The sequence below is a fragment of the Silurus meridionalis genome, chromosome 16 (assembly GCF_014805685.1).
Source record: "Silurus meridionalis isolate SWU-2019-XX chromosome 16, ASM1480568v1, whole genome shotgun sequence".
NCBI classification, from domain to species: domain Eukaryota; kingdom Metazoa; phylum Chordata; class Actinopteri; order Siluriformes; family Siluridae; genus Silurus; species Silurus meridionalis.
Genome location: NC_060899.1, coordinates 17,131,954 through 17,146,953, shown reverse-complemented (window position 1 = coordinate 17,146,953; position 15,000 = coordinate 17,131,954). Strand labels below are relative to the sequence as shown.

The window sequence follows — 15,000 nt, the reverse complement described above, 5'->3', positions numbered from 1 at the left end:
ATGGATTGCTTTGAAGGTAAAATTTCACTTTAATTCTGTTTACTCCAGTGTGTCTCCTAACACACACACACACACATACACACATGCATGTGCACACACAAGCATGCACAAAGAGATGTGTGTGAATCCAGGTGTGGATACAGGGTGTGTGTGAGTGTGTTGGTACAGACCCCTTCCCCTTTGCTCAGTGTGTGTGTGTGTGTGTGTGTGTGTGTGTGTGTGTGTGTGTGTGTGTGTGTAACATGCTGTTTCTGGTCTTCAGTATGCTCTGTATAAGAAGATGACGCAGGCAGCTATTTTGATCCAGAGTAAGTTCCGTAGTTATTATGAGCAGAAGAAATTCCAGCAGAGTCGCAGAGCCGCGGTTCTGATCCAGCAGTACTACCGCAGCTATAAAGAGTACGAGCGCATCAAACAGGGGGGACGAACCGGAACCACACTCTCCAATAAGATCAAGTTAGTCCTCACAGTTATACACACACACACACACACACACACACACACACACACAGCTTTCTCTGGTTCATGGTGATGACTGTGCTTCTGGTTCCTGCAGCGTAGTGTGAAACAGCCACATAATAGTTCTGGAACCTTTTTAAACTGACGCTTAAGAACTTTAAGATGGAACTAAAACCATTGCATGTTCCTGCAGAGGATCGTTCCTGACCAAGAAGCAGGACCAGGCGGCTCGCAAAATCATGCGCTTCTTCAGACGCTGCAGACACAGGTCCACACACACACACACACACACACACACACACACACACAGGTTCCTCACAAGCTGCTGAGGTTCTCCTGTGTCTTCGTGTAATAAAGTGTGGCTTTTGTAATATCATCTTACTCTGTATATTTTAGGATAAAGGAGCTGAAGCAGAGCAAGGAGCTGGAGCGGAGAGGCCTGACCACCTAATCTAGTCTCTCTCTCACACACACACACACACACACACACACACACACACGCTTTCTATATGTTTACTATTGCTAACAGTAACCTGAAAGTCGAGTGACTTCCTGCATGAGGAGTGAACTTCCTGGTTCCTTCGTCTCCTGCCCTTTAACTCTCGCACTTGAAAAGACTGAATGAAGACGGAACTCACGTCGGGTTTCTGTTCTACACGTTTGTGTTCCCCGTTATAGGAGTTCGCTAGCTAGCAGCATCCTGGCTAGCATTGTGAGTTAGCTGAGTGTTTAGCTGCTGGAACTCCTTCAGACTTTTTTTACTTTATTTAATGGATGTTGCAGCTTGTGTACCGCGTACCAGACGTGTCTATAATCTCATGATCTATACGTTTAAAACTCTATATTCTACACGCTGCACTTACTGAACTCAATCTCTTTATTTCAGCATGTTTTATACTGCAATGTTTACCTTCTCTCTCAACCACTTACTCTCTCACTGATAGTCTTAAACCACGCCCACTTCCACTCACCACCACTGCAACTCCTTATAACCACACCCACTTCCCTTTAACCACGCCCATTTCCCTTCACACTGAGTTTGTTCTTCAGCACCAACATGAATACATCAAGTGAACTTGGTTTCGGGTTCCTGCTGATGAATTCACTTCGTGTGCATGTTATTGTAGTCAGTGTAGATTCTGGAGTGTGTAGTGAAGAAGTGTGTATTTGACTCTCGGACACACAAATGTTTCAGGAAATGATGCAAAAGAACGTCCTCATCCTGAGGTGGAGCTTAGTGCTGAGAGGATGAAGGGGGGGGGTGAAAGGAGGATGATGAAGGGGTGGTGAAGGAAAGGAGGATGATGAAGAGGGGGGAGGATAAAGGGAGTAGGATGTGATTACATCATAATAATTCAAGGTGAAATTTAAATATTGTTCATATGAAAAGTACAAATCCAGTATTTTTGTCAGATTATCAGAGATTTCAATTCCAATCTGGTTTTAAAGAAGTGCAGATGTTTCTGCTTCAGGAAAACCGCTGGAGGCTGGAGGATTCTCGCAGGGTTTACTGTGGATCATCTCTGAGCTTCACACCGCGTCACCTATTTCATTCAGATTTGTATTAAATTTAAAATTTTATTCACCATATTTTTATATCGATCAGTGAATAATAAAAAGGAAGAAGTTTGTGAAGGAGCTCAGATCGAGGGTGAGATGATGGATGGTGTTGCTCTCTGTGATGAAGATGTGGAGCTCAGACTTTTATTTTCATTTAATCCACAAATTTTCAGCTTCACCTCCAAATACACTGAGGAGAGATTTTTATTTCATACATGATTTTTGTGCAGTGCCTTGAAGTCTTAATGCAGTCTCTCACACACACACACAAACACACACACAAACACACACACACAGTAGCCTGTTTTGCTTGCATTGTGTTGCAGTTTGTTATACATATGAATTGTGTTGCACTTCAGCACTGCGTGTTTATATGATGCATTAATGTGTAAATATTGTACATTATAAAGAGCAGTGGAGAATTATAGATTCTATTTAACAGCTGTGTGTGTGTGTGTGTGTGTGTGTGTGTGTGTGTGTGTGTGTGTATTTTCGCATGATTCTCACTGCAGGCTTTTGCATGAGCAGGTGATGTAGGATGTGTGCAGGTGTTGAGTTTATTTATGAACTTTATCGTGGCTTCAGATGTTTTTACTGAAATGTTCATTTCCTTGTGTTCAGGTTTTTGCTAATTAATGAGAATTCATTAAAATGTGTTTGAAACTCTTTCGCTCTGATGTTTTAATGTAAACTGAGAAGAGGAGACGTAAACGCTCGCACGTGACAAAACACCTTCTGCTCCCTCAGCGTGCTGCGTTCCTTCCTGCATTCCTCCCTGCGTTTCCCCTGCGTTTCTCCCTGCGTTCCCCTCTGCGTTCCTCCCTGCGTTCCTCGCTGCGCTTTGATACAGCACACACACCAGGGCTGCGATATACACAAGCATAACACACTATGTATCCAGTAGTTACTGGACACACACACACACACACACACACACATTCAATAAACCTCATTGTCAGTTTCCATGGCAACCAAGCAGCTTTTATTAAAACACAGTCATGGTTTACTTCACGCCGTGACCCGAACTACTGTTTATCATCATAACAATGCAAACGGTTTAAATTCTGTCTGACTGTGACTGTGGGGGTTATTAGAGCTGAGGAGCCTCATACTGTTAGAACCACGTGAGCTCCAGCTCTGAGGTCCATATCACACACACAGAGGTGTCCTCTGAGGCCTTCTATTCCTGGTGAGCACCAAAATCTTCCCAGAAACCATTTGCATGACGTCACACACACACACACACACTGGTCAGAAGTGTGTGCTGGAAGGGGAGGGGGCCGGCAGGGGTCGTGTGCGGGGGCGAAGCAGGGCACGGACGTTGTCACGGTAACGGGAGGACATGATGTTGTAGAGCAGAGGGTTGACGGCGGCGCTGCAGTAGAACAGCACGAAGGAGACGAGGTTTAAGTACTGAGAGAGAAAATACACCTGAACACTGGAGTTTACAGACAAACAGAACAATGTACGGGCCACATGGAAGGGCAACCAACACACCACAAACACACACACTATCACCACTACACACACACACACACACACGGGGAGAGAGAGAGAGAGAGAGAGAGATTATCATCATTATTACTGTCATTGCTTTTGTTCATTTTATTTTTAATTATTTTGCGCTTTTAACAATGAACAAAGCAGCTTTACACAGATATTGTGTAAGGGGAAGGGACATAAGCGCGGGGAGGGGCATACGCGGGGTTATGGGCGGGGGGAGGGGCAAAACAACAGCAGCTACACAAACAGATATCTGTGATGATCTTGCAGGTATTTATAACTTCTTTCAATCAGGCTAATTGGAAAATTATTATTAATGATCAGTTAAAATAATTATTGTTTAATCTTAGCTGACCTTTGACCCCTGTGTGCTTACCCATCATGCGCAGGGTCTGGCGGTGGGCATGGTCTCGGGGGACATGTCTGCGCTGGCGTAGTCTGCGGGCGATGAGGGTGTAGAGGAGCGTCAATGTGGTCAGTGGGACGATGAAGTACAGGTTTGAGAGCCACAACATGGCCACCATCAGCCCCGAAGACTCCGCCCAGCGGGTCACACGGCACTCTGTCAGGTTACCATCCACAGGCTCCGCCCCTACCAGCACCAACACAGGGCCCGCGCTCAGGGCAGCCACGCCCCAAAGTGCACCAATAAGCACACGGACACGCCCCCGTGTCACCAGGAGGCGGGCTCTGAGAGGAAAACACACGCCCACATAACGCTCCGCCCCCAGAGCAGTCATGTGCAGGATGGAGGAGAAGGTGCAGCACTCGCTCACAAACTGAGAGAGTTTACACACTGCGTCCCCCAAAAACCAGGGGCGGTACCACCACAGCTACAGGTCACACACACACACACACACACACACACACACACACACACTGGTAAATACTCTGACACAGAGATTCAAGTACTGGGTTAAACAGGGCAGGTTGATGAGACCAAGTAAAGAGTGAACAGGTGAAAGGGTAAACAGGAACAGTGATGAACAGGAACAGTGGTGAACAGGTGGGAGGGTGAACAGGGACAGTGGTGAACAGGTGAGAAGGTGAACAGGAACAGTGGTGAACAGGTGAGAGGGTGAACAGGGACAGTGGTGAACAGGTGAGAGGGTAGATAGGAACAGTGAGAGGGTAAACAGGAACAGTGGTGAACAGGTAAGAGGGTGAACAGGGACAGTGGTGAACAGGTGAGAGGGTAAACAGGAACAGTGGTGAACAGGTGAGAGGGTGAACAGGAACAGTGGTGAACAGGAACAGTGGTGAACAGGAACAGTGATGAACAGGTGAGAGGGTGAACAGGAACAGTGAGAGGGTAAACAGGAACAGTGGTGAACAGGAACAGTGGTGAACAGGTGAGAGGGTCAACACTGGTGAACCGGTGAGAGGGTAAACAGGAACAGTGGTAAACAGGTGGGAGGGTGAACAGGGACAGTGGTGAACAGGTGAGAAGGTGAACAGGAACAGTGGTGAACAGGTGAGAGGGTGAACAGGAACAGTGGTGAACAGGAACAGTGGTGAACAGGAACAGTGATGAACAGGTGAGAGGGTGAACAGGAACAGTGAGAGGGTAAAAAGGAACAGTGGTGAACAGGTACAGTGGTGAACAGGTGAGAAGGTAAACAGGAACAGTGGTGTACAGGTGAGAGGGTGAACAGGAACAGTGGTGAACAGGAACAGTGGTGAACAGGTGAGAGGGTGAACAGGGACACTGGTGAACAGGTGAGAGGTAAACAGGAACAGTGGTAAACAGGTGAGAGGGTGAACAGGGACACTGGTGAACAGGTGAGAGGGTGAACAGGAACAGTAGTGAACAGGTGAGAGGGTGAACAGGAACAGTGAGAGGGTAAACAGGAACAGTGGTGAACAGGTGAGAGGGTAAACAGGAACAGTGGTGAACAGGTGAGAGGGTGAACAGGAACAGTGGTGAACAGGTGAGAGGGTGAACAGGGACAGTGGTGAACAGGTGAGAGGGTAAACAGGAACAGTGAGAGGGTAAACAGGAACAGTGGTGAACAGGTAAGAGGGTGAACAGGGACAGTGGTGAACAGGTGAGAGGGTAAACAGGAACAGTGGTGAACAGGTGAGAGGGTGAAAAGGAACAGTGGTGAACAGATGAGAGGATGAACAGGAACAGTGGTGAACAGGTGAAAGGGTAAACAGGAACAGTGGTGAACAGGTGAGAGGGTAAACAGGAACAGTGAGAGGGTAAACAGGAACAGTGGTGAACAGGTGAGAGGGTAAACAGGAACAGTGGTGAACAGGTGAGAGGGTGAACAGGGACAGTGGTGAACAGGTGAGAGGGTAAACAGGAACAGTGGTGAACAGGTGAGAGGGTGAAGAGGAACAGTGGTGAACAGGTGAGAGGGTGAACAGGAACAGTGGAGAACAGGTGAGAGGATGAACAGGAACAGTGGTGAACAGGTGAGAGGGTAAACGGGAACAGTGGTGAACAGGTGAGAGGGTGAACAGGGACAGTGGTGAACAGGTGAGAGGGTGAACAGGAACAGTAGTGAACAGGTGAGAGGGTGAACAGGAACAGTAGTGAACAGGTGAGAGGGTAACAGGAACAGTGGTGAACAGGTGAGAGGGTAACAGGAACAGTGGTGAACAGGTGAGAGGTAAACAGGAACAGTGGTGAACAGGTGAGAGGGTAAACAGGAACAGTGGTGAACAGGTGAGAGGGTGAACAGGAACAGTGGTGAACAGGTGAGAGGGTAAACAGGAACAGTGGTGAACAGGTGAGAGGATGAACAGGAACAGTGAGAGGGTAAACAGGAACAGTGAGAGGGTAAACAGGAACAGTGGTGAACAGGTGAGAGGGTAAACAGGAACAGTGGTGAACAGGTGAGAGGGTGAACAGGGACAGTGGTGAACAGGTGAGAGGGTAAACAGGAACAGTGGTGAACAGGTGGGAGGGTGAACAGGGACAGTGGTGAACAGGTGAGAGGGTGAAGAGGAACAGTGGTGAACAGGTGAGAGGGTGAACAGGAACAGTGGAGAACAGGTGAGAGGATGAACAGGAACAGTGGTGAACAGGTGAGAGGGTAAACGGAACAGTGGTGAACAGGTGAGAGGGTGAACAGGGACAGTGGTGAACAGGTGAGAGGGTAAACAGGAACAGTGGTGAACAGGTGAGAGGGTGAACAGGAACAGTGAGAGGGTAAACAGGAACAGTGGTGAAGAGGTGAGAGGGTAAACAGGAACAGAGGTGAACAGGTGAGAGGGCAAACAGGAACAGTGGTGAACAGGAGAGAGGGTGAACAGGGACAGTGGTGAACAGGTGAGAGGGTGAACAGGAACAGTGGTGAACAGGTGAGAGGGTAAACAGGAACAGTGGTGAACAGGTGAGAGGGTAAACAGGAACAGTGGTGAACAGGTGAGAGGGTGAACAGGGACAGTGGTGAACAGGTGAGAGGGTGAACAGGAACAGTGGTGAACAGGTGAGAGGGTAAACAGGAACAGTGGTGAACAGGTGAGAGGTAAACAGGAACAGTGAGAGGGTAAACAGGAACAGTGGTGAACAGGTGAGAGGGTGAACAGGGACAGTGGTGAACAGGAACAGTGAGAGGGTAAACAGGAACAGTGGTGAACAGGTGAGAGGGTGAACAGGGACAGTGGTGAACAGGTGAGAGGGTGAACAGGAACAGTGGTGAACAGGTGAGAGGGTAAACAGGAACAGTGGTGAACAGGTGAGAGGGTAAACAGGAACAGTGAGAGGGTAAACAGGAACAGTGGTGAACAGGTGAGAGGGTAAACAGGTGTGTACATACCTTGTATAGGTCGAGGGGCATCAGCACCAACATCATGATATCCGACATCGCCATGCTGCTCAGGTAAAAGTAAGTGGTGCTCCTCATCTGGGGGCGGAGCCATACCACCAGTATGGTTAAAATATTACCCATCAGGCCAAGTACCAGCAGGGGCACACACAGTGTCGTCACGGCAACCAGTTCAGAGTGGCTAAAGGCTGAGGAAAGTCCGGACCAGTAATCCGAATAATCCCAGTAACTCGACCCATTCTCCTTCTCACAACCACCACACCAACCAGAACCTTCCTGTGTGGCGTCCATCACTGTCTCACACACACACACACACACACACACACACTCACTCACTTACTCGTGCGCCCACACACACACACACACACACACACTCAGGTCCTCCTTATAGAGCAGTAAGAGCAGGGTCAGATGTAGCACCAAGCTGAAGGTGTGTTTGTCCCGCCATCATCAAAATGTTCACTGTGAGTGTCCTTCCCTTCCTCTCTCAGTCTAACATCTCTTTCCCTCCCTCCCTCCCTCTCTCTCTCTCCTGCTGTGTACCGGACAGGAGGAAGAGATCAAACGGTTCAATCGGACTGTACCGAGAACACACACACACACACACACACAAAATAACATGCAATAGCAGGCATGCAATGTATGTTTATATCAGCACTGTACTGTGAACAGAACTGCAGATCTGTGTGTGTGTGTTACAGTAGGGAATTCTCTAATGAGACCTGGAGTGTAAAATCCAAAGAATTGCTGTGTAATTGCTGTTATTAATGGGAAGTTTGGTTTTCATTTGATAGGCTGCAAATCTACACACACACACACACACACACACACACACACTTTTTTTTTGTTTATTAGTAGCATTAACATCTCCTGCTTCTATGTGTGTGTGTGTGAAATTAATTGAACACAGTACACAGAAGTGTGTGTATGTATGTGTTTAATTGTTCCCAGTTGCCGTAGTTACATCCCATCTCCTGTATCTCCTGTAACTATAGCAACGGGTTAGGAACTGTAACTACTGATGCTGACAAGTATGATGACACCCAGAGCCTCGTCTCCACACTGAAACATTTATTAATAACTGAGGCCTCACACACACACACACACACACACACACACACACACACACACACACACACACACACACACGTTTATGGATTAACTCCTCCCACAGGAAGTGACATGTTCGCTGAGCTCATGCCTCCCACTGCCTGTGTCTCTGAAGTAGGTGAAAGGTCATATGAGCAGGTCTGGGGGTTGGATGGAGTTGGGGTAAAGGTATGTGGTCGCCTGGCAACAGGGGCATCTCCCTGACAACGCAATAAGGTTGATGGAAGAAGAGCAGGTCAGGGCCCTCTGCTGGAGAAGAGCGGAGCTACAACACCAACATACACAGATTTAAAATGATAACAATATACAAAATTATATAAAGTCATGCAAATATTATCAAATAAGTGATATTAGTGCACACCTTGGTGTAGTGGCTGGTTGTGGGCGGAGCTAAAGCTGGCCTATCGCGCAAAGCCTCAGTGATGAGCTGATCATGTGACAGACTGACACTGACGAGAGAACGATAGAGATGATGAGAGCGTGGAAAATTCAGACCTGGAAAAGAGACACAGAGAGAGATTACACACACAGTCTGTATGTAACTGGTGTGTGTGTGTGTGTGTGTGTGTGTGTGTGTGTGTGTGTTACCCTCAGCTGCACGGGTTCGGACACACTCCTGTACTCTTATGGAGTTCTGCAGTCGGTCCTGCACTGCCTTCTGGGAGTTAAACTCTGCCTCCTCCAGCTGCTGTAGCTCCGCCCTCAGAGCGAGTGTAGTGTTTAGCTCCACCCCTTCTGTCTGTTGTCCATCACTCCGAGAGGACATGCCCCCCTCTTCCAGTATGTGTCGATCTATTATACAGTACCGTACTGTTAGTGTGCGCCCTAAAGGAGTCAGCTGTAATTGCCACTCACCTACAGAGTGTTTACATTATACATACAGTATACACACACACACACACACACACACACACACACACACACCAGACAAACTCTGACACAATACAGTTTTTATTCCTTGGGTTAAGAATTACTTGGGTTTTTAATGGTCTCTTTAGACATAGATCCACTTCTCTGTGTGTGTGTGTGTGTGTGTGTGTGTGTGTGTGTGAGAGAGAGACCTTGTTTTCCTTTTCTGTGTTGGTTCTCAGCTGCTGATTTGTTACTGTAGTGTCGTGTAGTCACGGTAACAGGAAGCTGGTCAGAGGAGGAGTCAGGACTCACAGCAAAACGCACCTTATGTGAAGAAAGAATTTCATTGCTGTGATGTATAAGTGACCTCTCTCTCTTCATCATCATTGTTTTCACCATTCTCCTCTTCCTCATCCACACCTCCTCATCCACACCACCTCATCCACACCTCCTCCTCCTCATCATCCACACCTCCTCATCCACACCTCCTCCTCCTCATCATCCACACCTCCTCATTCACCTCCTCCTCCTCATCATCCACACCTCCTCCTCCTCATCATCCACACCTCATCATCCACACCTCCTCCTCCTCATCATCCACACCTCCTCATTCACACCTCCTCCTCCTCATCATCCACACCTCCTCCTCATCATCCACACCTCATCATCCACACCTCCTCCTCCTCATCCACACCTCCTCCTCATCATCCACACCTCCTCATTCACACCTCCTCCTCCTCATCCACACCTCCTCCTCATCATCCACCTCCCCTCCTCATCATCCACACCTCATCATCCACACCTCCTCCTCATCATCCTCACCTCCTCATCCACACCTCCTCCTCCTCATCATCCACACCTCCTCCTCATCATCCACACCTCCTCATTCACACCTGCTCATCCTCATCATCCTCACCTCCTCATTCACACCTCATCATCCACACCTCCTCCTCCTCATCATTCACACCTCATCATCCACACCTCCTCCTCCTCATCATTCACACCTCCTCCTCCTCCTCATCAACACTTTAAATACCAGGTATCATTTCATTTCAGTTGTTTATTTCAGTGTTTCTATGTTGATGTTCTCTCACCTGCTGTTGGCGTGTCTCTGTTTTGACTTTCTTTAAAGCACCACCTGAGCTTCCTGCTCTCTCCGGGGTCACTGTGAGGGACAAATCCAGCTCTGGACACTTGGGCGGGGTAGGGGCGGGGCATACCGGGAGTGGAGGCGGGGCCATCTGCATCAGCGTACTCTTCATGTTTATTACCTGGTACACACACACACACACACACACACAGCATTGTGCATTTTAAAAGCTCAGAAAATTTTAAAGAGAAAATGCTGAGATCTGGTTTTTAATGGACCAAAAAACTATTTTTACTGTATATTCAGAAATTAAGATTATTGAGTTTAAAGAAGACAATAAAATACAGTCTTTGATTTGGAGATTGTCTTCTCTAAAATCAATAACCCCAATAATCTCAGATTTTCCAGCATAGATACTTTTGAGTTCCACAGATCTCCATGCCCTGTCCCTCAGATGGAGAGAGGTGGTGATGTGAGGAACCGCTAGTAAAGTTCACATTCAGTTCCTTTATAAACACTTCATTATAAACCTTCAGCTCCCGCTTTCACTTCAGTACACACAAAAAAAACACTTACTGTACCTTACACAGCGATTCGGAGTGTAAACATGCAGTATGGTGTAGAAAACCAACACACTTTCAAAACTCCCTCGGCAACAACACAACATACACCTCACTTCCGGGTTCAGCTGAGAGCTACTGCGCATGCCCACAACACACTTAGTTGGTGCGTTTGTTAAATTTGTCATTCATTTTAGCGCATGTTCTAATTTCATTATTATTATTCATTATTTTCATTTATAAATGATACAAATATAAATTAGTTCCATTGTAATGAATTGCAGCATTTACACACACACACACACACACACACACACACACACACACACACACACACACACACACACACAGGGATAACATTTCTCACAGAACAGTTCCTGGAGAGAGGTGATGTGGAATGCGTCCAGATGATGACCTGGGACTGAGATTTAGACGTGTGTAGGCATGGGTGTAAATCCCGGCGGGGACGGGGGGGACGGGGGGGACATGCCCCCCCCATCCGATTTTTAAAAATCGCACTCTCTATTATATTATTATTATTATATGTATTCTCTATTATATTAAAAATATTTGTATGTTTACCTAAAATAATTGTTTAAGTAGAAAAAACCCCCCGCAAAAATGCATTTACAAACAGTTGAGTTCCCCCTCCCCTTCCTCACAGTGGTTTGACCCACTGCCTGTTTTCCCAGTTTATCTCACCTTCTCTACACACACACGAGTCAGGTGTGTGTTCATCTCACCTTCTCTACACACACACGAGTCAGGTGTGTGTTCATCTCACCTTCTCTACACACACACGAGTCAGGAGTGTGTTCATCTCACCTTCTCTACACACGCGAGTCAGGTGTGTGTTCATCTCACCTTCTCTACACACGCGAGTCAGGTGTGTGTTCATCTCACCTTCTACACACGCGAGTCAGGTGTGTGTTCATCTCACCTTCTACACACACGAGTCAGGTGTGTGTTCATCTCACCTTCACTACACACACACGAGTCAGGTGTGTGTTCATCTCACCTTCACTACACACACGAGTCAGGTGTGTGTTCATCTCACCTTCTCTACACACACGAGTCAGGTGTGTGTTCATCTCACCTTCACTACACACGCGAGTCAGGTGTGTGTTCATCTCACCTTCACTACACACGCGAGTCCGGTGTGCGTTCATCTCACCTTCACTACACACACGCGAGTCAGGTGTGCGTTCATCTCACCTTCACTACACACGCGAGTCAGGTGTGCGTTCATCTCACCTTCTCTACACACGCGAGTCAGGTGTGTGTTCATCTCACCTTCACTACACACGCGAGTCAGGTGTGTGTTCATCTCACCTTCACTACACACGAGTCAGGTGTGTGTTCATCTCACCTTCACTACACACGCGAGTCAGGTGTGCGTTCATCTCACCTTCACTACACACGCGAGTCAGGTGTGCGTTCATCTCACCTTCACTACACACGCGAGTCAGGTGTGCGTTCATCTCACCTTCTACACACGCGAGTCAGGTGTGCGTTCATCTCACCTTCACTACACACGCGAGTCAGGTGTGTGTTCATCTCACCTTCACTACACACGCGAGTCAGGTGTGCGTTCATCTCACCTTCTCTACACACGCGAGTCAGGTGTGCGTTCATCTCACCTTCACTACACACGCGAGTCAGGTGTGTGTTCATCTCACCTTCTCTACACACGCGAGTCAGGTGTGTGTTCATCTCACCTTCACTACACACGCGAGTCCGGTGTGCGGTTCATCTCACCTTCTCTACACACGCGAGTCAGGTGTGCGGTTCATCTCACCTTCTCTACACACGCGAGTCAGGTGTGCGGTTCATCTCACCTTCTCTACACACGCACTCTACTAACACTGCAACTAATGTACTAGTGCACTGCAACTAACACTGCAACTAATGTACTAGTGCACTGCAGCCAACACTGCAACCAATGTACTAGTGCACTGCAGCCAACACTGCAACCAATGTTCTAGTGCACCGCAGCCAACACTGCAACTAATGTACTAGTGCACTGCAGCTAACACTGCAACTAATGTTCTAGTGCACTGCAGCTAACACTGCAACTAATGTACTAGTGCACTGCAGCTAACACTGCAACTAATGTACTAGTGCACTGCAGCTAACACTGCAACTTATGTACTAGTGCATTGCAACTAACACTGCAACTAATGTACTAGTGCACTGCAGCTAACACTGCAACTAATGTACTAGTGCACTGCAGCTAACACGGCAACTAATATACTAGTGCACTGCAGCTAACACTGCAACTTATGTACTAGTGCACTGCAGCTAACCCTGCAACTAATGTACTAGTGCACTGCAGCTAACACTGCAACTAATGTACTAGTGCACTGCAGCTAACACTGCAACTAATGTACTAGTGCACTGCAGCTAACCCTGCAACTAATGTACTAGTGCATTGCAACTAACCCTGCAACTAATGTACTAGTGCATTGCAGCTAACACTGCAACTAATGTACTAGTGCACCGCAGCCAACACTGCAACTAATGTACTAGTGCACTGCAGCCAACACTGCAACTAATGTTCTAGTGCACTGCAGCTAACACTGCAACTAATGTACTAGTGCACTGCAGCTAACACTGCAACTAATGTTCTAGTGCACTGCAGCTAACACTGCAACTAATGTACTAGTGCACTGCAGCTAACACTGCAACCAATGTACTAGTGCACTGCAGCCAACACTGCAACTAATGTACTAGTGCACTGCAGCTAACACTGCAACTAATGTACTAGTGCACTGCAGCTAACACTGCAACTAATATACTAGTGCACTGCAGCTAACACTGCAACTAATGTACTAGTGCACTGCAGCTAACACTGCAACTAATGTACTAGTGCACTGACACTAATACGCCAAAGCCGTTTCCCATGCAGTGTTTTATTTGGGGCGACTTGGCATAATATGAATTCAACATTAACACACAATTAGCATATTGTTTATCTGTGCATTTACTGCATTCCACCTTCAAAGATTGCTCATTAGAAATTTTAAATTTATTGTCCCCCCCCTATTGTAAAATGAAATTCATGCCCATGTGTGTAGGGGGTGTTATATGTGTGTAGGGTGTTATATGTGTGTAGGGGGTGTTATATGTGTGTAGGGTGTTATGTGTGTGTAGGGGGTGTTATATGTGTATAGGGTGTGCTATATGTGTGTGCTATATGTGTAGGTGTTATGTGTGTGTAGGGTGTTATATGTGTGTAGGGTGTTATATGTGTAGGGTGTTATGTGTGTAGGGTGTTATGTGTGTGTGTAGGGTGTTATATGTGTAGGGTGTTATATATGTGTGTAGGGTGTTATGTGTGTGTAGGTGTTATATGTGTGTGTAGTGTTATATGTGTGTGTAGGGTGTGCTATATGTGTGTATGCTATATGTGTGTGCTATATGTGTAGGGGTGCTATATGTGTGTAGGGGTGCTATATGTGTGTAGGGGTGCTATATGTGTAGGGGTGCTATATATGTGTATAGGGGTGCTATATGTGTAGGGGTGCTATGTGTGTGTAGGGGTGCTATGTGTGTAGGGGTTATATGTGTGTAGGGTGTTATATGTGTGTAGGGGTGCTATATGTGTGTAGGGGGTGTTATTTGTGTGTAGGGGGTGTTATATGTGTGTGGGGTGTGTAGTATTACTGCAGTCACATGTGTAATGATCTGTGTACAGACGTTGTACAGATGTGGTTTTACTGTTAAAACTTTGTGTGCGCGTGTGTGTGTACATGCGTGTGTGCGTGTGTGTGTGTGTGTACACGCGTGTGTGTGTGTGTGTGTGTGTGTGTGTGTGTGTACATGCGTGTGTGCTGCTCATAGCACAGAAACCTGCACAGTGTAGAAATCACATATAATCCAGTGTGCAGTCAGATTATTTATTAAACATACAGTTGTGTTTTTACAGTAACACACACGTCCCCCTATATGACCAGAACCATGGTAACATTACTGTTAAAACGAAGCTGACTGTTTACCCCACACACACACACACACACACACACACACACACACACAGTTTTAACAGTAAAAAAAAACATACAGAATTAAGTGCCACTGATATGAA

The 15,000-nt window shown here is 46.9% G+C and overlaps 4 protein-coding genes across 9 annotated transcripts in view; 1 reads left to right on the top strand and 3 right to left on the bottom strand.

Annotated features, from left to right (window-relative positions):
* camta2 (calmodulin binding transcription activator 2) overlaps positions 1 to 2,685 on the top strand; it is a 25,930-nt gene extending 23,245 nt beyond the window's left edge. Inside the window, exons 21-24 of the mRNA XM_046868805.1 lie at positions 1 to 16; positions 263 to 456; positions 653 to 727; positions 856 to 2,685. The exon at positions 1 to 16 is cut by the window's left edge and continues 5 nt beyond it. Coding sequence (XP_046724761.1) covers positions 1 to 16; positions 263 to 456; positions 653 to 727; positions 856 to 910 — 340 coding nt within the window. The 3' untranslated portion in view covers positions 911 to 2,685. The remainder of the gene's footprint in view (positions 17 to 262; positions 457 to 652; positions 728 to 855) is intronic.
* LOC124398850 (growth hormone secretagogue receptor type 1-like) lies at positions 1,626 to 7,775 on the bottom strand. Of its 2 annotated transcripts, none has more exons than XM_046869303.1 (3): positions 7,293 to 7,775; positions 3,899 to 4,355; positions 1,626 to 3,394 (listed from the first exon to the last, which is right to left on the bottom strand). In XM_046869303.1, exons 1-3 carry the CDS (start codon positions 7,590 to 7,592, stop codon positions 3,126 to 3,128), a joined length of 1,026 nt encoding a protein of 341 aa, XP_046725259.1. In that variant the 5' UTR covers positions 7,593 to 7,775; the 3' UTR covers positions 1,626 to 3,125. The 2 variants fall into 2 exon arrangements, with proteins under 2 accessions (XP_046725259.1, XP_046725258.1); XM_046869302.1 differs by having other exon boundaries at positions 3,122 to 3,539.
* A 446-nt stretch (positions 7,776 to 8,221) lies between these two features.
* On the bottom strand, positions 8,222 to 11,368 carry ppp1r35 (protein phosphatase 1, regulatory subunit 35). 3 transcript variants are annotated; one of them, XM_046869305.1, is made up of 7 exons: positions 11,281 to 11,344; positions 10,935 to 11,051; positions 10,358 to 10,534; positions 9,473 to 9,587; positions 9,000 to 9,203; positions 8,773 to 8,906; positions 8,222 to 8,676 (listed from the first exon to the last, which is right to left on the bottom strand). In XM_046869305.1, exons 3-7 carry the CDS (start codon positions 10,523 to 10,525, stop codon positions 8,497 to 8,499), a joined length of 801 nt encoding a protein of 266 aa, XP_046725261.1. In that variant the 5' UTR covers positions 10,526 to 10,534; positions 10,935 to 11,051; positions 11,281 to 11,344; the 3' UTR covers positions 8,222 to 8,496. The 3 variants fall into 3 exon arrangements, with proteins under 3 accessions (XP_046725261.1, XP_046725263.1, XP_046725262.1); XM_046869307.1 differs by lacking the exon at positions 10,935 to 11,051 and having other exon boundaries at positions 11,281 to 11,368; XM_046869306.1 differs by lacking the exon at positions 11,281 to 11,344 and having other exon boundaries at positions 10,935 to 11,209.
* Positions 11,369 to 14,798: 3,430 nt separating this feature from the next.
* LOC124398848 (TSC22 domain family protein 4-like) overlaps positions 14,799 to 15,000 on the bottom strand; it is a 14,843-nt gene continuing 14,641 nt past the window's right edge. For all 3 annotated transcript variants that reach the window (XM_046869298.1, XM_046869297.1, XM_046869299.1), the window contains exon 4: positions 14,799 to 15,000. This exon is cut by the window's right edge and continues 444 nt beyond it. The gene's annotated coding sequence lies outside the window, so the exon portion shown is untranslated.